At 34.0% G+C, this 26,362-nt stretch overlaps 1 protein-coding gene across 1 annotated transcript in view; it reads left to right on the forward strand.

The window, feature by feature from the left end:
* Nucleotides 1–3,928: 3,928 nt before the first annotated feature.
* Nucleotides 3,929–26,362, forward strand: part of COL3A1 (collagen type III alpha 1 chain) — a 40,413-nt gene continuing 17,979 nt past the window's right edge. Inside the window, exons 1-21 of the mRNA XM_040227783.1 lie at nt 3,929–4,131; nt 14,575–14,777; nt 15,023–15,073; nt 15,494–15,607; nt 17,083–17,166; nt 18,899–18,952; nt 19,543–19,596; nt 20,362–20,415; nt 21,036–21,089; nt 21,260–21,313; nt 21,973–22,026; nt 22,453–22,497; nt 22,629–22,682; nt 23,110–23,154; nt 23,729–23,782; nt 24,324–24,422; nt 25,118–25,162; nt 25,310–25,408; nt 25,584–25,637; nt 25,760–25,867; nt 26,057–26,110. Of these exons, the coding sequence (XP_040083717.1) occupies nt 4,053–4,131; nt 14,575–14,777; nt 15,023–15,073; nt 15,494–15,607; nt 17,083–17,166; nt 18,899–18,952; nt 19,543–19,596; nt 20,362–20,415; nt 21,036–21,089; nt 21,260–21,313; nt 21,973–22,026; nt 22,453–22,497; nt 22,629–22,682; nt 23,110–23,154; nt 23,729–23,782; nt 24,324–24,422; nt 25,118–25,162; nt 25,310–25,408; nt 25,584–25,637; nt 25,760–25,867; nt 26,057–26,110 (1,512 nt within the window). The 5' untranslated portion in view covers nt 3,929–4,052. The remainder of the gene's footprint in view (nt 4,132–14,574; nt 14,778–15,022; nt 15,074–15,493; nt 15,608–17,082; nt 17,167–18,898; nt 18,953–19,542; nt 19,597–20,361; nt 20,416–21,035; nt 21,090–21,259; nt 21,314–21,972; nt 22,027–22,452; nt 22,498–22,628; nt 22,683–23,109; nt 23,155–23,728; nt 23,783–24,323; nt 24,423–25,117; nt 25,163–25,309; nt 25,409–25,583; nt 25,638–25,759; nt 25,868–26,056; nt 26,111–26,362) is intronic.

Consider the following 26,362-nt stretch of genomic DNA (forward strand, 5'->3'; position numbering starts at 1 on the left):
AGATGTATATTAAGGCAGTTTCCATGAAATTTTACATGCTCAAATTTTTGTCAAGCTCTAAAAGCATATGTGAATATATTTTAAAATATATGCTCATGTATATATAAATGTATGCTTGCACAAAAACCACACGTATAGAAACACAAACACATATGCAAATTCTCTTGAATGCCCTAAGATTAAACTCTATTATTCAGTATAAATTAATAAGGATTAACTCAAAACTTTTACAGTTACAGCAACACCAGAAATTAAAGATTAATGATGAGCCAAAATCAGAATATTCCTTTTTTAATTGGTCATTAACTCTACAACAGTATCCTTTCTCTTCTTTCCATTTTTTACAATCCCTCATTAAAAAAAATGTATTCACCAAGTTCCTAAATTGCATAAAAATATTGTTACCACATCAGTGACTAATTCAAGTGGAAAACATGGTGAAAAAAATTTGGAAAGTGTGCTATTTAATTCCCATTCCAATTCCAATGAGTAATTCTGAGGGTCATGTAACCTCTTTGAACTTTCTGTTCAATCTTGGGGTAATTTTCAGCTGAAAAATGCAAGGAGAGAAATGCAGGACCTCAGGCTTAACAACAAAGGAGGTTAAAAAAAAAAGATAAGAACAGAGATACTAGTGTTTCCAAAATGAGCACGTTTCATTTTATTAAACATCAAGGAAATGTGAGTCCTGTACCAAAGTAAAATTTCTGTGTTAAAGAGAAGTGATTATCAACACAGTTCTATAGGAACAAAAATAAAGGGACAATTAACTGTACTTCAGGGAATAAGAAGACATTAAAGGGTCTTGAAGAACTGATCATAGTAATCATTCAAAAATTTGCCTGTTACGTCACATTACCAATCTCATAGCCTCTATCTTAGATAAAGCTATGGCTGGATATGCCCAAGTCCTTCACTGCAGCATGACATTTGCAATCACATTTTGGCTCTTCTATATGCATATTAGTATTTGTTTAAATTCTTTTTAAAGGAACACATCTCCCCAAACATGATTTCACCACTGACTCACTTCTCTAGGAGTAGTGGCAAAGAAAATTTATGTTGTATTTTACAATTGTATTGTAAGTTATTGTGTTTTAGGCTGCAATTCTGCTATGGATTCAGTATATTTTTAGGTTAATCTTCCCACAGATACATTTTAAGCATTTGATAGTGGTTTGAAAGCATATAGAAAATGTCCATTAAAAATGCATCTCTTTTGCTTAAAGAAGAAAAACTCATATGAAGCAATACAAGTGAGAGAGACAGAGAGATTTTCATGTGTTTTTCATGATGCAGGTAATTGATTTTCTTATTGCTATTATAGAGAGCACTGCTGACATTCACTGGTCTATTGAGTTCATCACAGCTGTGCTTATGCATCTCTCCCAAGCTGTTTTCCACTGAACTGGAAAAGATTTGAATTTTTGTTTGATAATCTACCACACCCTGGCTTTGCCTCATCTTTCTAGTCACTCTTTTTTGTTAAAGGAGAACCAGATTAATCAGTGCTTTAGTCGGTGTGGGTGTTTAGATTTGTGTTAAACTTTAGATGCAAGCCAGAGAGCAAAATGACATGTTCTGTTTGAGCTGGCTAATATCAGAGAAATCAGGGATATATAGAAAGAAATGTGTGTCTAGGTTACCATGAGGACATCAACTGTTGGATTGCACAGTAGAATTCACCAGTGTGTGTAATTCACCCAATCGTGACACCAACTGAGATCCACATCCATCTAGATACCATATTATAAAACATTTTGACTTGAAGAAGAAAAATAGGATCTGGGACATAGACTGCAAAGGATCCTGGTGCAGGACCTCAACATGCTCGAAGTAGTGAAGAATGCTAAATCAGAAAATTTGGAGTATGAGATTTATCTCTGGATCTCTCATGGATATCTTAAAACACAATTTGTGTGTGTGCGCGAAAAATATCAGCTAACTTTTCTAATGAGTACATTGATCATGGATTTTTCTTATGGATATAAAAATTTTATTTGAATAGATATCAAACTGAGACTTTTAAGACAAAAATTACAGTAGAAATCCTATATGTAATGCCTGAAATAAGGCATAAAAAGCATTATTTTAAAACTAACATATCCAATTTTTCCATATTAGAAAACAATTATAATTATAATGAAGAAATTTAATGCATTTCAACTTTTATTGATCATTTAAAATAATAAGATAATGTGTACAGATAATGTATTTTTTCACATGTCAAAGACACCAGGAGAAAAATTAACCATGTTTCTGAATAGGTTTGAACACAAGGGGATCTTTTTAAAGTATAAAATAAAGATGATTGAGAGAGAGAATGATAGATATTACAGTCTTTTCCCCCAATATGTCCTCCATGATCCAAGAGCAGAGCTTGTTTTCATGACTGTTCAATCATTACCCTTTTTTTTTACCTTTAAGTGGTGACTCTCTGGTTTAAAATCAGAAGATGTACAAGAGATTGGTCCAACTGGTTTTCTTTTCCTGTCACCAAATGATGTCATCTATATTGGAACAACTGTGTGCTTTTTGTAACTGGGCCTATAGGGAGGCCTGTGTACTACTTTCCTCACTTATACCATGGATGTAACCTGGGATTCTGCAGATATTATGTGAATTGAGTAAAAATTGAGTAACACGAATTGGCAGAAAGAGAAAGAACATGAAAACAAGTTTAATGGAAGAAAGTTTTGAACCAGGCATTAGAGGAGTTACTTCCATGAATTGCTGTGACGTGGGGAGAATTTTATGTGCACATACAGGCATGGAGATAGCATGGTTAAGTTGACATGGCAAAAATAAAATAAATGTAGGTGATCGTGATTAGAATTGAGTAGCTCTACCAGAATACAGAGATAAATGAAGGAACTACGAGCTGATGATTAGGGTTTAAAGAAATATCTTGATTGCTAGAAATAACTTGGTACTGTGGATGAGCATATTTTTCTTGCAAAGATTTATCAAAGACCTATAAATGGTATTTGCCCTTCTTTCAAATACAACCCAGAAATTACTCCCCACATCCAGAAATAAACACATTGAAAAGCTATGTTAATGTGGTCTGGAAATTAGACACATGGAAATCTAAATTTGGAAATATTTATACTAGTATTTATACCAATCCAGATAAAATGAGAACTTCTGGTACTATTTTGATATTTCACAGATAAGGTCTTTCTCTTTCTGTTTCTTACACAGTCAAGACATGAAGGGCTAAATTTTCCTCTAGAAAAATCCATTTCAGCTTTTACAAGCAGCATAAAATTTGAAATCTCACAAGGAATCCTCTTTGGCTGGCTAAAGAAATTTGTGAGAAATAGAAACAGCTCGAGATAAGCATCTAACTTTTCAGGTGCCATCAAACATACCTTAGATACATAGTCTTTTGACATTTATCTAAAACTGAATTTCTGGGACAGAGTGGGTGGATGAATGAAAGGGAAAAACAGAGGTTTTTCTTCCAGTTAATCTTTTGCACTTCCCTATTTAAATTGAGTTAAGGGGGATTCTGGCAAAATCCCAAGATAAAAATATTCTAGGAAGATCAGGATTGCAAATTAGTCATGCTCAAAAAAGGGGCATCAGGTATTTTCTCAAAATCATGCAGCTGTTAATGAAGGGTAATTTTAAAATATACACATGTAATTCTTTTATTAAAACTCAAGGCAGAGCATTTTGATATATATTTTAAGTTATGCAAATATACACATGACTAAAATATGTAACAAACATATACATACTCAGATGCACACAAACTCCAGATGTGCCATTTTTCTCTGTGGGTTGTGTCTTCCATAAGGGAAAAAGGCATATTAATCATTTCTTTTACTGCTAAGGGGATGGGTGCTGCTCTCATATTTCAGAAAGGGGCTGGAAAGTGAGGGAAGCCAAACTTTTTCCTATTTAAGGCCAAAGCACAGGAATCTCAGTGGCTGAGTTTTATGACGGGCCCGGTGCTGAAGGGCAGGGAACAACTGATGGTGCTACTCTGACCTGCTTTTCTTTTCTCCTTTTTGCACAAAGAGTCTCATGTCTGATATTTAGACATGATGAGCTTTGTGCAAAAGGGGACCTGGTTACTTTTCGCTCTGCTTCATCCCACTGTTATTTTGGCACAACAGGAAGGTGAGTAGGTATTGCTTTCAAGAAACTTCACGGGGTTTTTGTCTTTACTTCTCCTTACAAATAGGTAGAAAGAGGAACTCTGCCTCATAAACGCTAATTTTGTCTGTCAGCTCCCAGCTGTGAAATGTAGAACTGACCAGGATGGTGCCTTTTATATTTGCTTAAAGAGAATACTGTCATTTCTGTATTTAAAAGTTCTCCGGTCGTTGAAGATAAAGATGTTCTTGTACTAACTTGTTTTCATGTTAAGGACACTGGAAACTCTTTAAATGACTTTAAAAAGTTCCCCTCCTGGATTGTTAACATCTTGGAATGCTTCCCTAAGCAATCTGAAGTTATTGGTCTCTTGTAATACTTTTATGCTCTCCTTTGTATGCTGGGTTCTTTGTCAGGATGGAGTATTGAGCATTGTTTACCCAGTAAGATAAGATAATTTAAAAATAGCATGCTTTAAGTATAGTCTACAGGGAAATATTATATATTATTAGAATCACCAAATATATTTCTGTAAGATAGCAACAGTAACTTCAGTGTTTTTTAACCAGGTTCAAACTGCAAAGAAGTTCCATCATTTCTATTTTTTTCGCTTTCAAGCACTTACATAGTTGATTAACATGTATTTGCTAATACTTTATTGTTAAGGGTCTAGTGTTTTTGCATGTTCTTCATTTTAACTGCTTTTATGTTAATAAGGAGAAGATTTATGAAAATATTTTCAATAGAATGTTTGACTTTTCTGCAAACAAGGTAAAGACGCTAGTGCTGTTTGACTTCAAAAAGTTGATTTGCTCTATATTCTAATAAGTGCAAGCAGTAACTTTCATGTTGTAATTTCCTCGAAGCCATGTTTGGTTCATTATTTCATTGTGTGAAAACATGTCTTTTAATTTATATGCTTCTCAGAGTCATGAAAATATCTGACATATTAGAATTAAAATTTTCATAGAAATAAATCTTTAAGTGCTAAATTTGAAGATGCAAGAAGTTTTTATATCTACATTTCTACACACACATAATAAAAAAAGTTTACATTTAAGCCTACTGCTTTGGTGAACATGTGTCTGAAAACAGCTTTTCAATTTTCATATCATGCCTTTAATGTCCTCACAGGTTGTGTATGTAAGTAGGAGGACACACCCAATGATCTCTCCCTTCGGTTATATTCAGCCCATGGTCACAAAAGAAAAGAAACATCCATATTCTTTGTTCCCTTTATTTCTTCTCCTTTTCCACTTCTCCCTTCCTTTCTCCACCCCTTTTGGCCTCTTTCGACCTCCTCCCCCTTGTCTTTCCTTCACTTACCACCCCACCCCCTTCCTAGGCAAGCCCATGTCGCCTCTTCCCTCTCTTTCTCTGTCACTCTCTCCCTCATCCCCAAGTGTCCTCCGTGTGCCTCCATCTTTTTCCTCTCTTCCTTTCTCCTGTCTCCTCTGCCTTTCCTTCCCTTGAGTTCTCAACTCTCTTTCCTCCCTCCTCTCTTTCCCTCCCCATTCTATCCTCCCAGAAGATGTCACAACTCCCAGTCCTTGGCTAAAATACCAAATGACTTGTACCACACCCCCCCACCTCAGTCAAATCTTTTACCTTTTTAAAAATTCTTAAATTCTCCTAATTTCCAGGGGGAAAAAAAATCACAAAGTTCTCATTTACGGGAAAGACTACAAAACTTTTGCATTTAGTTCAAAAGAGTGACCAAATATTTGTGGTTGCTTGGTGGTTACAATCTTTTAGAATCATTATGGCTATTTTTCTTCTCATTCCCACTTTAGAGGGCAAAAAGTGTCTAATACCTACAGTATCTTTATATAACATAAGTTCTTTTCATTTTCCCTTTAGTTTCAAAATATAATAAATAGTCATGAAATTTTGCTTTTAGGCTTAAAAGAAGTTGAAAAAGATTTTTTTCAGCTTACTGTTTTTGTTTGTCATGATAAAAAATTGTTTTAAAATAGTATATCTTACTTTTCTTACAGGTTAAAAAAAAATCTTTCTGATAGATTAGCTATAGGAAGGTTAATGTTGAAAGTTCAACACATTGAGAATACTCATATATAGTTCTGGGGTATGGATTTCTTATAAATGCCCTGAGAATACCAGATAGAAACAGAACAGCCCTAGTAAACACGAACTTCTAGTCGACTCACATGAATTTTCTGGAACATAAAACAAGTCCTTACAAAATTTTGGTCTTTTTACAAATCTGTGAAAGTTCTATTTAATTCACATGTTTTCTTGAACCAGCGGAGAAATGTGATCTGTTTTATATTTCCTGTAGTTTATAAACATGCCAAGTTTTAAGTATTGATACAAAGACTCGCCACCTAGTGGCTGACAGACTGTTACCATTTGCATTACTAATGCCAACATAAATTTTACACAGCTGTATTCCATAACTTTATAATGATATTTTAAAATATTACTTGTGAGTTTTAAATATTAAATACTACTTTGCTAAGAAAATAGGTATGTTACTGATAAAATATTGTCAACCACACATACACACAAACACATGGTAATTATTCAAAGACTTAGGAAATGGACTTGCATGTTATGGCCATTTTCAAAATTCAGTATATAACTTTACACATATATAACTATTTTTGTGAATATTTGTAAAGTTTCTGATTTTTTTTGAATATTTGACCTAAGTGTTTTAGTTATAGCTTATTAGTTGGTAAATAAAAGGATTAAAAATTATTATATTGATTCATTAAGGCAGGGAAATAAATTTTTATTTTAATTAAAAGTGTTCTAATGTTTCAGCTTATATTTTGTTACTCTGATAATTCCACTGTGATAATGAACTGTGGGCATTTGTTTTAGAATTAAAGTCCATTGTAAATAGACTCAGAGAATCAATTCTTTACCACAGGTTATGAGAGTCTATTTTCTGTTATGCTTATTTCCATTATGCTTTAAGAGGGGATTTATAACAGATCAAGCTCGTTCAAGTTTTCTGGTTTGTGTTGCCCTTAAAATGAAACATGCCAAGCTATTGAAAAAATGTAGCATAAAATCACTAGAAACAACTGTACTTTTAAAAGGAAAGAATACATAATCAGTCACATAAATCAGTGTCAGTCATATAACATAGATTCAGTGGTTTAGCTAAGGTTACACAACTATGAAATAACTAGGGATTGAGACTAGAACAAAAATTCTGTTAAATCTTAGGTAATTAGAGGATACAAAACAAACATTTAATCCAGGGTATCTGAATTTTCTTGTTTTTTAACTGTCATTCATAGGAGATAGTAAAAAAATTGTATATTGTCCTAGAAAATATATGAGGTAATGCACTTCTGAGGTTAAAAAAAAAAAGATAATTTTTTCTGTTTAACACTTTGAATTGTTAAATTTACTTTTTAAATAGGAGCCTCCTTTATAATTTAACCAGAAATTATCTTCAGTTCTGTAAAAATATAAATTCAAGTAAATAAAGTACTGATACAAAATTTTGTGTTTTTCATTCACGATACCTTGCATTTTCTTCCCATCTCTGGAGTATTCATCATCAGATGACCTAAATGCCTATAAGTAAACAGATTCTGACTAAACTCTGAAATTAAACATCTCTATTATAAGAGAAAAGAGCAAAGCCACGGAAACAATTCTGGTAAAGAAAGAAAGACTGTGGTTATGTGCTTTTTACTAATTCAGATTCTTGGGTTGATGTCTTATCTAGAGGCTCACTATAAAAAATCAAGAACTGGTGGATGTGAGTTTTCCAGGAGTAGAGTTGAAATTAAAAATCCTCACGAAAGTCCCCATTCCACACCTACAGAGTTGCATGCAAGACTTTGAGTAGTCACTCAGGGAGAAGAGCGCCATCTACTGAAACCCCATGGTTTCCACGGTGGATGACTGGCGCAGAGTTCCAAACATTAATGCAGCTCAGTCTTTCATTTTGTAACATCAAATGATATTACCACCTTGAAGTGATTAAAGTGGATTGCTTAAGAGTTAAAGTTTTAAAGATGAAAGATGTTATTGCCTTTGCTGGACATGAAGAACATTTGTAAAGTTTCCAGGTCTACAATAACTTTCTGGAAACGTCTCAGAGGGCTGTTTCTTGTAAAACAGTTTTCCTCAGAAAAAAGTGCAGTGCTCTTGTTTTCCACATTGAAAAGAAAAAAAAAAAAGAAAGAAAGGAGAGGGGTAGTGTGGTATAAGAAATATCTAGAGTTTTCAAAAGGGAAACTTGGCCTGTTTCATGTCACGATGACAATGGAAAAAACGAGATAGCAAGTCTTACACAAATCATTTGTTAACTGCAGTTTGGGAAGTTACATTAACCACTAGAATTTCTGTCTGCGCCTAATGAAAACACAGCAGAGATGGATTCCTTTCAGATTAACTAATACAACCCTTGTATTTTCCATGACTGAGGTCAAGAACTGCCGTTAAAATGTAATCTTAGTGAACAAAATGAAAAGTTCAAAGAAGACTGCAAAACTTAGTGTTCCCCAAAGAAGTGAAAATTCAAGATAAAGGATCCAGACCTATTAAAAGTTATGTTTGCTTTGGAAAGTCAGATTAAGAAATTATTGCTTCAGCAAAATGGCATTTATTTTTTCAAAACTTTGTTTTCTATAATATTTGGGGTGGAGGAGAGCAAACAGGGACTGTTTCTCAAGTTAATTAAAATCAGAGAAACTCTCTGGAGCTGCCTGATGTGTTCATCTATGTCCACATACAGAAGGGAATCTCTTAATGAAGTTACAATTTCATTAATATGACTCATTTAGTTACTATATGTGCTGCCACTCAATCTTAGACATCCTAAATATATATATATATATTTTCTGCATGAATACATAAGCCTTATCTGTTCATTGTTGTGGCTGCAGATCGGATCCTGGTTTTCTGTATCTAGTAAAACATATGCTGAGTTCCCAGTGCCAGTTAATCCTGTTGGTGGTCTGGATGTCATTAGGGTGGTCTTGGAGATTAAACTCTTTTTCATAAGTTCAGAAGAAAATAAACAACAGAATTCAATTCCAGATGTTGTCTTCTTGTTTTGAAGCCAGATTGAAAAGATTTTCTGTAGAAAAATGTTATTCCTTTAAAAAAAATAGAAAAGAAACTCCTGATTTTTTACATTCTGATTTCAAGTTTGCTGGACTTAGAAATTCTAATAGGACAGAGCGTATCCTGCCCTTGAAACTACAGAAAGGGAATAGAATGTTGTAGCTAAGAATATCAAATTTAGAGACACCTTCTCTAGGTTCAAATCTCAGCTTTGAACCTTGGGGAAATCACTTCCTGTCTGTGTATCTCCGCTTCCCTATCTGTAAAATGAGTATTATGATGGCACTCACCTCAGCAGGCTTGTGGGAAGATTACATAGGATAGATATGCAACACGTATAGAACAGTGCCTGCAAAGCAGGAAAGACAGACACAAACTCTGCCTAGTATGAGTTTTACCAACACTGGAAAATAAAATTACTGTAAGGAAAGTGAAATTAAAGTACTTCATAATTCAGTGATAAGGAAAGTAAAGAAGAGCATTTTGGTTATCAGACATAAAATTTAAAGATGTTTGCCAACTGTAATTATGCAAGTAGAATATGTTTTCTTCAGTATTCTTATAATTTGTCACTAATCAGATTATATTATAATGCAATGGCTGATTGTTAGATATATGATACTTTTAATTCTAATTCTTTAATTATTTTTATTTTTCACAGGACAAAATCTTAAAGGAAATTTCTAATTGGAGACATAAAAATCATATATCTATAAAGAATAAAACAAGAAAACATCTAGAAATGATTCATAAAATTTCTTGGTCTTTGGTTTTTTTGTAGGGGATAAGAATAAGAAGACTCTACCTTGTCCATGCAAAAACCATTTTAAAATTGAAATTATCCATCTACATAGGTCTACAGATATCTTTTTCAGTCCTTTCTGTTAACTCATCTAACATATTTTAACACATTCTGATTAATAATAGCAGCCAAAACATATTTAATAAAAATGTATGTTTTCCAAACATTAGCATCATTAAAAGCCAAATATATTTCAGTTGAAAACTATATGAACTCCTTTTGTTCACACTTATAAAATATTCAGCTTTCTACAGTAACAGGAAAATGTTATGATAATTTGCATATCACATCTGTTATTTTTAGATTTTCAGGTTAAAAAACACCTTTTCTCTGAGAAAGATTCAGTAAGAAGGGAAGAGGAAAAAAAACTAAACTTGCCACTCAAGCTAAATTAACAATTTGATTGGATGCTTCAAGACATATAATTTTTACTCCAAAACTAGAATTAAGACAAAGATAACTTACAGTGTATTATAGTTTAGTCACAAGAGTAAAATTTTATCAAATCAGCATAAATTTACATAAAGAATGGAAACCAAAGCAACAAAATGAAAACTTTTAAGAACATCTGAAAATATAAGATTATGTTACTCAATTTTATTTTTCTCTAAAGTTCCAAAGCAAAGAGCTAGAAAATTAAAGAGGCAAAGAAGGGATTATGTCATACACTAGTTTCATTTTGTTTTATAACTTAGATGATGATTTAGTCTAATGCATTGTTGTGTGACCACAAAGAATTGATTTCAGGACTGTTTTTTTGTATCAGAAACAGGAAGTGACATGAGAGATGGGGTTTAAAATTAGTTGTACATTGGAACAGGGAGACTTAGTTTAAGCAGTAACAATAAAGGAGGGAATTGGAAAATCTACTATTTGTGTGGTAGTAAAAATTAGATTATTTGCCTTTTCTTTAACATATTTGCAAAAGTATGTAACATTTCTTTTCATCAAAGCTTCTCTGAATTTAGATATCTAGAAAAAAAGGGAATAATGTGAGATGACGATTGTTTCTGAATTCCATTTTCTATTTTATTTCTAAACACTGTAAGTGGCTAACTAGAGCATTTTATTCCTTTTAAAAACAAAACATTTTTTTTCCTTGACTCTGGCATGATTTTCTCATATACAACTAGGCTATGGTCCTAAAACTGAGGACTGTGAGACATTTGTGTAAGCGGTTTAGCTTCTAAAAGAACATACGGCCAACCATATTTGGTCATACACAAAACAAAAAGTTAAAGGGAACTGCATAAAATTATCTGTTCTTTCAACAAGGGTGACTGAGATAGAACAGTAAAGAAAAGTCTGACATTCGGGTGTAAGTTTCTATAGGAACTGACTTCAGGAGAGCCAAAATTCTTTCAAATGGATGAGAGATAAATTATGGCAATAACTAGAAGTGCATTAATTCTTACTTTTCAACCATTTCAACTTTCTTCTTTTGTTTAGAACAAATCATATTTTTTTAAAGTATACCAAATTAACTTAATCTTTATATTGAGACCTCTATGTTATAAAAAGCATAACACACATGTATGACTCCAAATAAAATTTGAAAACAAAAAACTAAATGATTTCCATTTGTGTTACATTGGGCTTAACCCCAATTCTAACAAATTCATTTACAAATTTAAATATCAATATTATGCTTATTTGTTTACTGGTTTGCAGAGGGAATGGAAAATACTGTGTTTCTAGGTTTGATGATACCTTCAATGAGACACAAACATAGGAGTATGAATACATAAAGGAAAATTTTTATGTTAATTTTAAGGCAGATTATAAACATAGGAAGAGAAGATATTAAAAATATGAGATGCTTGACCCTAGCTCTGTCATCTTCATTTGTCTTTAATACATCATCAGTATCCAGCACCTAATTTTTATAACACAGGCCCTTTGTTAAATACAGAAAGATTACCTTGACCCAAAGGCAAAGAGCTAAAAAAATTGTTAGTATAAACTGATGGTGTCTTTTTTTTCTTTCCTAGCTTGATTGAAGTGTAAATGACAAATAAACTTGTATATATTTAAGGTGTACTTCTCTGATAGCTCAGTTGATAAAGAATACACTTGCAATGAAGGAGACCCCTGTTCAATTCCTGGGTTGGGAAGATCCTCTGGAGAAGGGATAGGCTACCAGCTCCATTGTTCTTGGGCTTCCCTTGTGGCTCAGCTGATAAAGAATCTTCATGCAATGCAGGAGACCTGGGTTCGATCCCTGGGTTGGGAAGATCCCCTGAAGAAGGGAAAGGTTACCCACTCCAGTATTCTGACCTGGAGAATCTCATGGATTGTATAGTCCATGGGGTCGTGAAGAGTCGGACAACTTTCACTGAGCAACTTTCACTTTCAAGGTTACAACATGATGAGTTGATATGTATACACATTGTGAAATGATTACCACAATCAAGTCAACTAATACATCCAGCATCTCACAAAGTTTCCCTCGTGTGTATGTGTGGTGAAAACACTTAAAATCTACTCTTTCACCAAATTTCAAACACACAATACAATATTGCTGCCTGTAGCCAATGTTCTGTACACTAATGATATTTTCAAAGAAGCTGAGAAGCCTGAGAGCCATATTATTAATGAGAAAAATTTTGAACTAAAACCAATCTGTTGAAATACTTCATATAATTCTAATTTAAAGAAAGTTTTTAAATAATTCATTTAAGAAAAGGGAGTCACTGTAAACATTGAAGAGTGTATTTCATGCAATTTTATTAAACAATCTTTCATCTCATCAAAACTTTCAGACCTTTTCTGAAAACCAGTGTACTTAATTCTAAGTATAAGATGTCAGTTCTCCTTAGAGAAAAAGTTTAATGTCTGGATCCTTACTGTTCATAAAATAATATGAAAAAAGATTGCACTTCTCTTAAGCATATCTTTCAAAACACCATTTCGATAGGCCTACTTCATTCACATTAGGTAAGCATTCTGGCATTCAGCTTTTATGCTCACAAAGTAAAAGGGAATGCTCCTTTAAAGCTGAGACAATATTTCTTTCCAATGTTCTCATCTGTTTCAAACATGGAGGAGAAACTAAAATAACTTTTTAAAATAAACAGATTCTTTCTTGCCTGCTTAAAATTGCAATGAAAAAAATCATGCTTTCTTTTATTAGCTGTAAACCACATAGGGTAATTATAACATGTAAGAATGGACTTTTAAGCCTCTTGAATCCATCAAAGGTGTAGCACAAGATCATTACAGTTGTATGTACACACATAGATGGAAATGAGGAATGGAGGGATCCTGTACAGTCCATAGTTTCTAAAATTCTACTTTTTTTTCTAAATTTTTACTGAGTCAGTTAAACCTCTAAACCCAAAATATTGGGTTGGTCAAAAAGTTCATTCAGGTTTTTCCATACATCTCATGGGAAAAACCCAAACGAATGTTTTGGCTAACCCTATATTTAAAATTAATTCAGGTATGGAGAGGATACAAAAATGGGAACTTGGAAAGGTTTGTTTCATGTCTATATGTAGTATCCAGAAAGAAAAATCTAGGATACTCCCAAAGGCTTTTAGGCCATAAGTCACCAAAAAGTGTACTCAAACTACTTGCCTTCTCCCAAGCAGGCCTCTTTCAGCAGGCATTTTAAAGATTATGGCTCTGAGAAAATAAAATTTCACTGTTTCACAAAAACACAAATAGTGAACAAGTATATGATTCGTTTGCAAAAATTTTTGCAGATATTTAGTAACTTCTGATTTATTTACTCAGTTACTGGCAAGTTATCATAGTAGCCCTCAAGAGCTAAAGTTGTATTCAACCACAATTCAGAGCCACTGCTTTAAAAATTGAGACCAGTTTTTAGTTTGGCAACCCTTAAGCCGATTCATTGTTAATAGCCACTGAAATTTCAGTACCCTACATATAATTAGGAAACAAGTCTAAAATTTTGGTCAAAGTGAATTTTTGACCATTTTAAGCCACAAATACACATGGTCATGATTCATATTTTTCCCTATTATTTTAACATATTCCTTGCCAATATTTGTTTAAAAAAATTTAGTGATTTGGAGATGACTTTACATCCATATGGGATATGCAATATATTATAGCATATCATATTGACCTATTAATGCCCAACAGAGCTAGTAGTGATGGTCAGTACATACAATGAGACTTCCTAAGGTTTTCCCAGGAATCTGGAAGAGTTTTATGTTGCCAAGAGTAGCTCAGTTTTCCCCTGAATTTCTCACTAGGTTAATAAAATCCAGAAAGTCTTCAGAGTTAGAGATAGAACCATCTTTATAATTTAGTGCTTCCATCTCTAGCTAAGGCAAAGAATACCAATTAGAAAAACTTCTTTTCAATTGCACAATTAATAAATAAATGCTTAAGTGAGCATGGGATTTCCACTGGTGTTAAATTCTTACTACAAGCAAAATTAAAATATCTACTGGCCCTAAGGCAGTTTTATCTTGGTGTGCTACTTTGATGTTAATAAACAGATTTGGTATTTTAATTATTCTTACATAATTAATTAAGACTACTTAGCAAATTATGTAGGGAGAACATAATATTCTTGATAGTTTAATTTTTGGATTTTTTTTAATGTGAAATATCACATCACCTCTCTCATTTTTCAGCTGTTGACGGAGGATGCTCCCATCTCGGTCAGGCCTATGCAGATAGAGATGTATGGAAACCAGAACCGTGCCAAATATGTGTCTGCGACTCAGGATCCGTTCTCTGTGATGACATAATATGTGACGACCAAGAATTAGACTGCCCCAACCCTGAAATCCCGTTTGGAGAATGTTGTGCAGTTTGCCCACAGCCTCCAACAGCTGTGAGTTTAAAGAAAATCTGTACATATTCATGATTCTTATTTAAACATATAAGTAGTTCCTATGTCATAGGAGCCAGAAAGGAAATGAAGGTAATATCTGTCAAAGAGTCAAATGGGCATTACCAGTAAAAGGTGAACCTTCCTATTTAAAACCAAGGGTTAGATATGATTTAGGGTAAGAAATTGGGACATATTTCATGGAAAAATTTTCTCTGTGTTTAATCTATATCTTTTCCATTTATTAGCCCACTCGCCCTCCTAATGGTCAAGGACCTCAAGGCCCCAAGGGAGATCCAGTAAGTAAACAGTGAAAGGAAATTAGTTCCTTGATGAGTTTTTTTTTTTCTTCCTTCTAATAACCTTTCCATATTTGAACTTTTATTATTTATACATTTCCTTTAGCACCACATATTTAAATAGTAACACATGATAGCTCAAACTGAGAATCCATAACTGCATGTAAGCATTTGATCTCCCAAACTTTGTCTAATGTCTTCACTTCTCTTATCAGTTTGAAAAATAAAATAGAAGTGAATACACAAAGGAATAAATTACACTGAAATGATTTACATCATTTGCTTAAAAATGTATAGATTCCCAAGAAAACATATCACATATATTGATTTCTTATAAAGCACAGAAGCTACAATTTGTTAATGATTCTAAGTCACTAAGACTTTTCAGTGTTTTCTCTATTTTTATCTCTATTTTTTTAGGGTCCTCCTGGTATTCCTGGGCGGAATGGTGATCCTGGTCCTCCAGGGTCACCAGGTTCCCCAGGTTCTCCCGGCCCTCCTGGAATCTGTGAATCCTGTCCTACTGGTAGCCAGGTAATAAATTCTGGGACTAAAAGATCACCCATTTAAAACTATCTGGTTCATTTTCTCTTCTTCAGTCTATATTACATCTCATTTTTGTGGCATCCCTATATCTATTCTCTGATTTTATATATTTATCAAATTGTTATTTAGTGCTTATTGTTTGTGCTAGGCACTGTCCTGTTTTATAAATAAATTCACTTTCTTCATAATTCTAATGCCATTGCTACTATATCTTTACAAAATTTCCCAGCTTCTCAGCAGGCATATAATATATGCACCATGTTTGACAAATGAGCAGTCAACTACCCAAAGAATTAACCCTGAGAATTTAGGAAGTGCTGCAACTGTGCCTTGTTCCCCTTATAATCCTCATGGTAAAGCCTCTGAAAGTCTGTACCAAAAGCAGTTGAGGAGTTATGAACACTCCTTAATGACTTCAGGTCAAAAGGATTATAAAAGACTATGCAATTCCTCTTGCCCAGGCTTCAGAGCACATCCTGCTCTTCTGGAAAAGCATGGCAACCCACTATCTCTGCATGTAAACTCTACATGTAACTCTGCATGTACAAAAATAAATAAAGAAGACAATATTTCTGCTGCATGGAATTAGAAAGAATTAGAAAACACATACACAAATCACTGTGGGTTGGGGAAAAAAAAGATTTTAAAAAAATCAGTTCAACAGGAGGCAAAGGACAGAGTCTAACTTATCCTTATCATACAAACAGAATCCATTGCTACGCCAAGAATTCAAAATAAAATAATCTCAAAAACAATCCATAAAAATATAAACCTTTCCGTTATTCTTGGGCTTGTTTTCTATGAGGATGTCTATTTTTTGTGAATCTGCTAGGCATTTACCAAAAACTGGAGATATAAATCTTACTCGTATCAGTAACTTTTGGACAAGTAATTTGACATCTTCATTTTTTCTGCTCAAAGTGAGAGTCAGGTTATTTGCTCCCAAGGCCTTAATCTATGATCCTATGTTTCCAAAGCTGTGGATATTACTTAGAAATGATATGCTTGATAAAAGCATATAAAAACAAATTACTTAGAAAAAAATTGCTTACAGTTAGTTGAAAAATTTTTGCATTGCATAGGCAAGTATTTCTGTAGGACATCTAATATCTAAAGTTACAGAGAGAATGAGAAAGATAATTAAATCACATATACACTCTCTGGCATGCAGAAAACTTTCTATCAATGAACAGATGTTGCATGCATTTCTACTAAATGCTTTTGAAAAGAACTATGATCTATATGGCAACATGATCTTTTTTTTTTAATTTATTTTTTATTTTACTTTACAATTCTATATTGGTTTTGCCATACATTGACATGAATCCACCACGGGTGTACATGCATTCCCAAACATGAACCCCCCTCCCACCCCCCTCCCCACAACATCTCTCTGGGTCATCCCCGCGTACCAGCCGCAAGCGTGGCAACATGATCTTATCTCTCTGGTCTCTTTGCTGCAGAACTATTCTCCCCAGTACGAAGCATATGACGTCAAGTCTGGAGTTGCAGGAGGAGTGGGACTCGCAGGCTACCCTGGGCCAGCTGTATGTACAAGTGTTTGGCAGCATTTCTGAGAATCATTTAGCCTTCCATTCTGTTAAGCCTTGGTTGTTCTTCTAGTTACACGGTGTTACAGCAGAATTGTACAAAATAGCTTATTTTTGTTCAGGTTGGGAAAGAAAACGGTAGGTTTACCATGATCCTTCTATCCAAATTCATTTTTTTCTTCACTGACTCATTTCACACCTGTTTTGCCACTCCTTTCTTCTTTACACAACCAGGGGGCACACCTGCCTTCATGCGTAGGTCTTACACTCTATTTCCCAGTTTTAACCAAATTTTGTTATTTTTTGCTTCCACTCTTCTGCTTTTTTCACCTGAGTTGTTCAGAGTCTCCTTTTAATGTCTGTTCATTATTTAAGTGCTCCTATCTAGATGACAGTGCACAGGTTAACAATCCATTATCACAATTCATCTTACTTCAAATCCTGAAATCAAATACAAATGTTTCCAGAATTTATCAAGTCGTTAAGTTCATCTACTGTAAGTGGTAGCAATTCACATTGTACCCAAAGGGTTTTCTTCAATGTAAATGACCTAGAGTTTCGATAGAAAATAGCAAAAAAGCACTGAAATGTGGACATGCGTGCTTGAGGATCATATAAATGATCCTTTTTGAAGAACAGCTCTTAGAAAGAACAGTGCCAGGGAAGGTAATCATTTTACTGCCAGAAACAGATAAGTCTGTGTAAATGAGACATGGAGCTGGATTGCCAGGGATCATGGAGGATTGCTACCCAGATCATTGGACCCCATATTTCTAAAACTTCTAACACCAGAAAGTATAAAACTTCAGCTATTAGATCTAAATGATAATTTACAGAAAGATGCTAGTAGGTAAAAAGTAAAAAGAGAATTTTTAAGTTTTAGAGCCTGGGTTTTGTTTCATTTTTATTTTTTGTATCTTTTAAAACCAGAATGATAATTGCATTAACAATATACATGTCATATCTCATGTTTCTCAGCTACATTCACATTATGAATCCTATTTTTCAGTCAGACATACCATTTTTACTAAAAAACAAGCAAACAAAAAAAGCTAAAAAAAATCTAATCTATTTTTAAATTACAACATAAAATTTAAGAACTCATTTTCTAAATTTATTATCAGTATTTATAAATAGTATGCTAGAAAACTAACGATTTTTCATTTAATCTGTATTTATGAATAATGACAAATCATTTATAATTATAATTTATTGTTGCCCCAGATACAGTGAGTCTTACATACACATCTAAATCTTCATATCAACACAACTCAATGATATTAGGTTGATTTACCTCATTATTTCTAGAAACCTGTGTTTATAATATGCAGATTGATATTTTTCCACATTGAGTTGGGCTGCCAGGCAAAAGTGTTCTTCTTCACTAGCTGCAGCATCATCTTAATGTTGCTGAGATTCTCATAGCATTTTATGTAGATTTTTCCAGATTTGGAATGCCCCTTTTGGAGAACTCAGGTCAATGTTTTATAACATTTGCCTATAATTTTTATTGACTGAGAGAATTTCATTTAAAATGAAGTTTTTGTGATGAGATTTTCATTTAACATTAATAAAATAAATTATATCGATGAATGGTTACTGCATAACGAGGTATGTTGTTCTCATTTTTAAGATGTCAGCATCATTCCAAACGGGCAACTCTGATGCCTGGATAAAGTGTATTTCAGAAGCATTTGTTTTGTATTTATCCTTCGAATTTGTGTTACAGGGTCCTCCTGGCCCACCCGGACCCCCTGGCACATCTGGTCATCCTGGTGCCCCTGTAAGTATAGCCGTTCGTGGTGATTTCTTTCTCATGAATATTATATGAATCCAGTTAATACAGATCTTGCTGTAAATTTGCTATTCCAGCAGACATAATCCCAGTTAAGTACAGAAGTAGCAACCAAGAAACTATCACTCCTTTCAAGTTGGAATTTCATGCTTAGTTCCTTTCCACCAACTGTTAGCACTTAAAATCTTGGCAAAATTAAATCTATTCTTAATTTGTATGTCATATGGCTTCAAGTCTGAAGCAATGCAGTTTCAATAGAATTAAGTGCGTAAAATGGAGTGAATGGACTATTCTGACCTGAAAATTTTTGGTTTCCATCTTTACAAACTGAAATAAAATTCACTGACTACATTCACAAATTCTAATTTCATACTATCTTCAAGATGTCAATCAGTTCAGTTCAGTTCAGTCGCTCAGTCGTGTCCGACTCTTTGCGACCCCATGAATCGCAGCACGCCAGGCCTCCCTGTCCATCACCAACTCCCAGAGTTCACTCAGACTCGCATCCATCGAGTCAGTGATGCCATCCAACAAATCAAGTTAATGTAAAAATATTTACAGATTATTCTATCCACTAGGGTGCTCCAGGATACCAAGGTCCCCCCGGTGAACCTGGGCAAGCTGGTCCTGCAGTAAGTAACATTTATAGCTATACTTAATAAATTGACAGTTTTAGATAGAAACCACTTTTATATTCTAAAACATAATCTACAAAATATTTATCAAATTTATTTAAAATAATAAACTGTACTTTTATGATGTTGAACTGGTTCCAAAGATCTTTTGGACTCAGTCATTTTGATATCTTAGAGACACTATTTTAATCTAGGAGTTTCTTGGCTAATTAGCCACCACAACAGTCCACTTCCTAGTATGAATACAAATCCTCTTTCTGTTAAATATAGATTAATTTTCCTATAGCAACTCAGTTCACCTGCATGTCTACTCTTTTGAAATATAATTTGTAAACTTAATTTTGTTGAAATAAGCATACTGTAAAAGTCCACCAAGAAAACATGCTGTGTAAATAAGATGAAGTTAGTTTAAATTAATATTTCAAAATACCTATATATTTAAAAGTCCAATATCTCAAAAAATGTAGAAGTATATTTGGGTTATATATATATGATGTATTAATATATTTATAATTATATATATAAATATATATAAAACACAGATACATGGTACTTTTAATTTTCATTAAAAATAAGTTTAATAAAGTAATAATTGGATTTAATATAGGTAACCTATTAACCCAAGGTGTCATTTTCATAATGAGACACATTGAGAGTATTTTCTAAAAGGATTTTTTTCTAAGAATATATCTAATTATAATAATAAATTGATTGTAACAGAAAAATCTACAGATATATTTGTTTTTTATTTCCTTTTTTCAGGGTCCTCCAGGACCTCCTGGTGCTATAGGTCCATCTGGCCCTGCTGGAAAAGATGTAAGTTTTTAACAAATGCATGGGGATACAGTACAATTCAAGCTGGAATGTTCTAAATAATATATCCAATGTTCTAGAATCTCAAAGAAAAACCTTACTCCAAAATTTGTTACTATCTTAATAACATTTAAGCTCATGTTAATCTCTGAATATCTATGCTCTATTTGTATAAGTATATATACCATTTTTAAAATTCAAAACTAACAAAACCCCTCATCCAATGAATATATCACTTAACTAAAGATGTTTCTTCTCTTTGTCTCTTGTAATAAAGAAACCGGTATCAGTGCTTTATGAACTCGAAAACTTAAAAAACACCATTAATATTATTCTATTCTCTTTTTCCTTTTAATTTCCAATGGCAAATTCTTCCCACTGGATTGAGAGTTGGTCATAATATTTGTTTGGAGTGATGCCTCAATTTTTAATAAGTTTATGTCAAGGTGGGAGAAACACGCCTCATTCCTTTTGCTGAGGAAGCTTTTCTCACAACCATATGTTTAGCCTAAGCGTGTTCATGAATCCTCAGTGAGAGAAAAACAAAGTAATCAGTTCACTAACTGGCTGCAGTGAGTTTTCTCTTACACAAGCTCCCATATATGCTTTTCTCCTCCATTTAGGGGGAATCAGGAAGACCCGGGCGACCTGGAGAGCGAGGATTACCTGGCCCTCCTGTAAGTCTTCAGTCTAGAATGAGTTAGTTGGAGTAATCACAATGGGCTTCAGTTGAAATTGTATGATTAAATTTAAAATAGAAGAATACTTTAAAATAGAAGGCATTTTACTACTGGATTGTGAGTCTATTTGAAAATTCATTAATATCTTTTTTCTTCCTTTTTTTTAGGGTATGAAAGGCCCAGCTGGTATGCCTGGATTTCCTGGTATGAAAGGACATAGAGTAAGTACAGAGTCTAAATTAACTCTTAAGTTGTTCCATTTGGCTATGTTTATTTACCTAGCCAACTTTATTGGGCAACTGAGTGTGTGCCAAAAATGACTGATTCCAACCAGTTCTTTGTTTTTTCATTTTCTAAATCTATCAACTTTGTTGACCAAATCAACTACTTATTTTACATAAAGCAATAAAGCTGAACTTAAGTACATGGAAAATATTTGTAAAAGAGTAAGTGTCTCATCGCCACTGTCAGAAAAGATGAAAATGAACTATTGATAACTATTCTTGACTTAGTCAATATGATTTACAGATCAAAGCAAATGACTTTATTCTATGGAAAATATTAGGTAGAGTCAAACAACTAGATGGAAATTCTATCAACTTCACAGACATAAAATTTATGACACAGATATTTATTACTCTACAGTGAAGGCAACTTCCTAACTGAACTAAATTGTACTTTTTAATTAGATCACATTTTTTTTACTGTAAAATCAATGTCTCAGTTATTTAGTGCACTTAACAGAGTTTTAAAACATTTATGTCAGTGTTAAAAAGAATGCTATGTGCTAAAACTAGCTATAAAAATTTAATGTAAAGTTTTTAACTATTCTGAATTGTTAACAGGTCTTAATATTTTTACTACTTTTGTATATTTATAGGGCTTTGATGGACGAAATGGAGAGAAAGGAGAAACTGGTGCTCCTGGATTAAAGGTAAATCACAACAAACTCACATTCTGATAAATAAATTTATTTAAATGTTATAGCTATATTTAATGTTTATATTTTAGGGTTTGGATTTTTCTAAAACCTACCTTAGTTTTGCATTTTAGGAGCTAAATAATAGGGAAATATAACTGAGATGTTCTGTTAAAGCTTCCATAAAAGCTGATAACTTAAACTGTCTAGATTAGAAATGACTAAGTATCCCCAAGTAACACGTTGACTTCTGTTTAGTCTTCAAGTTTTTAAAATGCAAAAATTGAGATTTACAGTATATAAGATTGTTACAAAATTTGATACTGCTTAATGCAATCTTTTTCTTCAGTTCCATATGTTTTTTATAACATACTGTGTTGAAAAAAATTATAAATTTTTTTCCTGTTATACAAAATGGTGACATATTTTACATGTTTCTAGGGGGAAAATGGCATTCCAGGTGAAAATGGAGCTCCTGGACCCATGGTAATTATGTTTCTTATCATACAATTTTCAACTTTACTATTAACTTCCATCGAATACAGAACTTGCTTCCCCAGCCATTTTTACACATGTCTTGTTGAAAGTAAGACCACACTTCTAACTTTATCCTCTAGGGTCCAAGAGGAGCTCCTGGTGAGAGAGGACGGCCAGGACTTCCTGGAGCCGCAGTGAGTATTCCTACTGACATTACACAATTGCAATCCGAGTCACAGATAAGCATCTCAGTCAGTTTTCAGGCTGTGACAATCTGCAAAAAGTTTTTTATAAAGTTGCATTTAAAGTCACTTCCATAATTAGCAATAATTATAAGCAAACAAATGAGTGTTTTATAGTTATTATCTGGTAAGGATTTTTTTAATGTATTAACTTGCATTCAGTTCTTAAAACACAGAATCCAATTTTTCTACATCAGATCACTGCTGTACATATCAGAATTTTTAATAATTTGCCTTTAAAAGTATATCATTAAGCAGATTTTAATACACTAGAAGAAAAGTCAACTCAGTTGCATCAGACTTTTAGTTAAAATATCACTTCACTTGTGAGCAGTCTTTCAGAAAGAGGAAGATATTTGAGACCAAATTCTCTTTTTAGGGGGCTCGTGGTAATGATGGAGCTCGAGGAAGTGATGGACAACCGGTAAGCAACTTTTTGTCAAACCCTGATATGCTTAGTGTAATGAGAGATTATGGGATTGGATATTGGAATAATTTGGATTGTAAACCTAAAATGCAACATTTTTCATAAATATCTGATTCAAACTGACACTAATCCCATAAACAAAATCTAGAAACAATTAATCTAAAAACTCTAAGTCCATAAACAGAATTCTGATACTCCTTATTATACTTGGCCAGTTGCTAATATCTGTATGGTGCTTAACAATGTTAGTTAAGGGCTAATATTAGATATGGGACAATAAAGAGTTTTGCAAAGATAGATAATGATGCTATCTCTATTTTACAAATGATATTTCAATGCTAAGCAACCTATACAAAGTCACAGAATTCATGGCATAAATGGTAGGGAAAGGGGGATCCAAATTTTCATTTTATTCTGCCATATTATTTCTCCACATAATGGTCATCTCTGATAATACTGTTTTTATCTGTACAGTTTTCCTCTGTATTGTGTACGTACCCATTCATTATTTACCAGTGGTATGAGTTTTCCTTTACTTAAGAGATCTTGAAATGTTTTTTTCATTTTTTAGGGCCCCCCTGGTCCCCCTGGAACTGCAGGATTCCCTGGTTCCCCTGGTGCTAAGGTAAGCATGTATTTCCATAGAAGAATGCAAAATATATCTTGAAGACTTCAGAAAATCATTGGATTGCTTCTTGGAAATGATTTTTTAATAGTCAAGTGGATTTCTTTGATTTATATGGATGTTTGAAGCCCTGTCCTTGACCGCAAAGGGGATGTTATCCCTGACTTTCAGTATTCTGATCTCTTCCGATGTCCTTTCTTTTCTCCCAATCTCTTTCTGTGAACAGAGATAACACAGTTACATACATAGTTATGATTTTTTTCTGCCTTTATGATTAATGACACTTCACTTTAATTTTCATACTACTCCAGCCTTTGGAAGATGGATTTAAGCAGGACTGAATAATAAACTAGCTAAGAGATTAGAGGAAATGGCAACCCACTCCAGTACTCTTGTCTGGAAAATCCAATGGACAGAGGAGCCTTGTAGGCTACAGTCCATGGGGTCGCAGAGAGTCGGACACGACTGAGTGACGTCAATAACAATAATAAGAGATTAGAAGTGGAAAGGGAGACTGACTACTAGGGCTTTTATCTCCTAGGGTGAAGTTGGACCTGCAGGATCTCCTGGTTCAAGTGGTGCCCCTGGACAAAGAGGAGAGCCTGGACCTCAGGGACATGCAGGTGCTCCAGGTCCCCCTGTAAGTACCAAAAACTACTGAGAGGAAGGGTAGCAACACTCGAAAAGCATATATTTTAATGTTGCTGTCAATTAAAGTTACTTTTTTGGAAAAAAAAATGCTTAGTGTTCTGCAATGCCTCTATAAGATAAATATTGATTTGATTGTACTGAAATTAATTTTTGAGGTCTGTGCTTTTCTAGAATCTATGAATGTTGTGGTTACATGATACCAAATGAAGCAGAGGATGGCTAGCTATCTGATACCTTGAAGACTATGCCCCAAACTAATCACCAATCAGAAAAACTCAGAGAAGAAAACAAGACCAAAAAAAAACCTCTTCTCTTTATGTACTTATTTAATAATTTAGTCCAAGTGCATATTATCTTTAATTTATTCAGATAATGATCAGTTTTTGCTACTTTTTATGTGTTGTCCTGTAGTTAGAGGAATCAGCTAATCTCTATAAAGCACAACATGTGTGCATGCTAAGTCACTTCAGTCATATGTCCAACTCCTCGTGACCCCATGGATTGTAGCCCACCAGGCGCCTATGTCCATGGGATTCTCTAGGCAAGAATATTGGAGTGGGTCTTCATTTCCTACCCCAATAAAGCACAACACCCATCAGTAAATTTATTTTACAGTTCATATAAGCAATTTCAATGTAGGTGCACTGTTGGCATTATTATGAATATGCTCTTTTCCCCCTCTAGGGGCCTCCTGGGAGTAGTGGTAGTCCTGGAGGCAAAGGTGAAATGGTAAGATGTCCCCACAACTCACCCTCATCTCAGTCCAACACACATTATTGGCTTCCTTTGTATTTAGCATGATAAGACATTTAAGTTGGTTATTTAGAAAAGAAAGTTCAAGTCTGGCTCATGTTAATGTGCTTGGATTGTTTCTAGGGTCCTGCTGGCATTCCTGGAGCTCCTGGGCTGTTAGGAGCTCGTGGTCCTCCAGGGCCACCTGGCACCAGTGGTACTCCTGGGCAACGAGGTGCTGCAGTAAGTTATTTGTTTGTTTTCCTTCTTTCTCACAATAAAAATAACAGGCTCTTTGTTCTTGTTCCATTGAATTTATATTGATTTCATTGTTTTTGTAATTGAATCAGCTGTGACTGGTGATGATTTTGTCAGTCTATTCTCCCTGTTTATTAAGCCACAATTATGTTCCATTTAGGGTGAACCCGGTAAGAATGGAGCCAAAGGAGATCCAGGACCACGTGGGGAACGGGTAAGTATTGCCTCAACAGATTCAGTTATTTCTTAGAAATATAGAACATAGTTAAGAACTAAGCAGGTAAAAAAAAAAAAAAAAGCGCCTAAAGTTCAGCCATTATTTCTGCCATTTCACAGGGAGAAGCTGGTTCTCCAGGTATCCCAGGACCTAAGGGTGAAGATGGCAAAGATGGTTCTCCTGGAGAACCTGGAGCAAACGGACTTCCTGGAGCTGCAGGAGAAAGGGTATGTCTCCCGTGGGCATGGAAAACAAGAACAATCACAGAACTTCACCTTCATGGTGAGGCCACTGTGTTGGTTATTAATCTGAGTAGTACTCAATCCCAAAGATTATTTTGAAGCATCTCATACTATGAGAATTATGAAAAAGTTTTCACGGTTTGGACTTGAATATTTGCCTTTCACTATGTCCAGGGTGTGCCTGGATTCCGAGGACCTGCTGGAGCAAATGGCCTTCCAGGAGAAAAGGTATAGAACATTAGTTTCAATTTTCATAAATGCTCGTGCTATATAGGGATATATTCTTCTAAACAGTTTCCCATTAATTAAAACCTAAATATCTGAAAGAAATATATTGGAACTAAAAATAATGATAATTCACAATGTAAAACAATGATTCCAGCTCCTGTTCAGCCATTCTCTTAGCTTTGTAACTAACGTTACTCAGCCTCTGTGAGAACTCTTTAACTTATCTTTCAACTAGGAATTATTTATCATTCT

Source organism: Oryx dammah, unplaced genomic scaffold (assembly GCF_014754425.2).
Source record: "Oryx dammah isolate SB20612 unplaced genomic scaffold, SCBI_Odam_1.1 HiC_scaffold_27, whole genome shotgun sequence".
NCBI classification, from domain to species: domain Eukaryota; kingdom Metazoa; phylum Chordata; class Mammalia; order Artiodactyla; family Bovidae; genus Oryx; species Oryx dammah.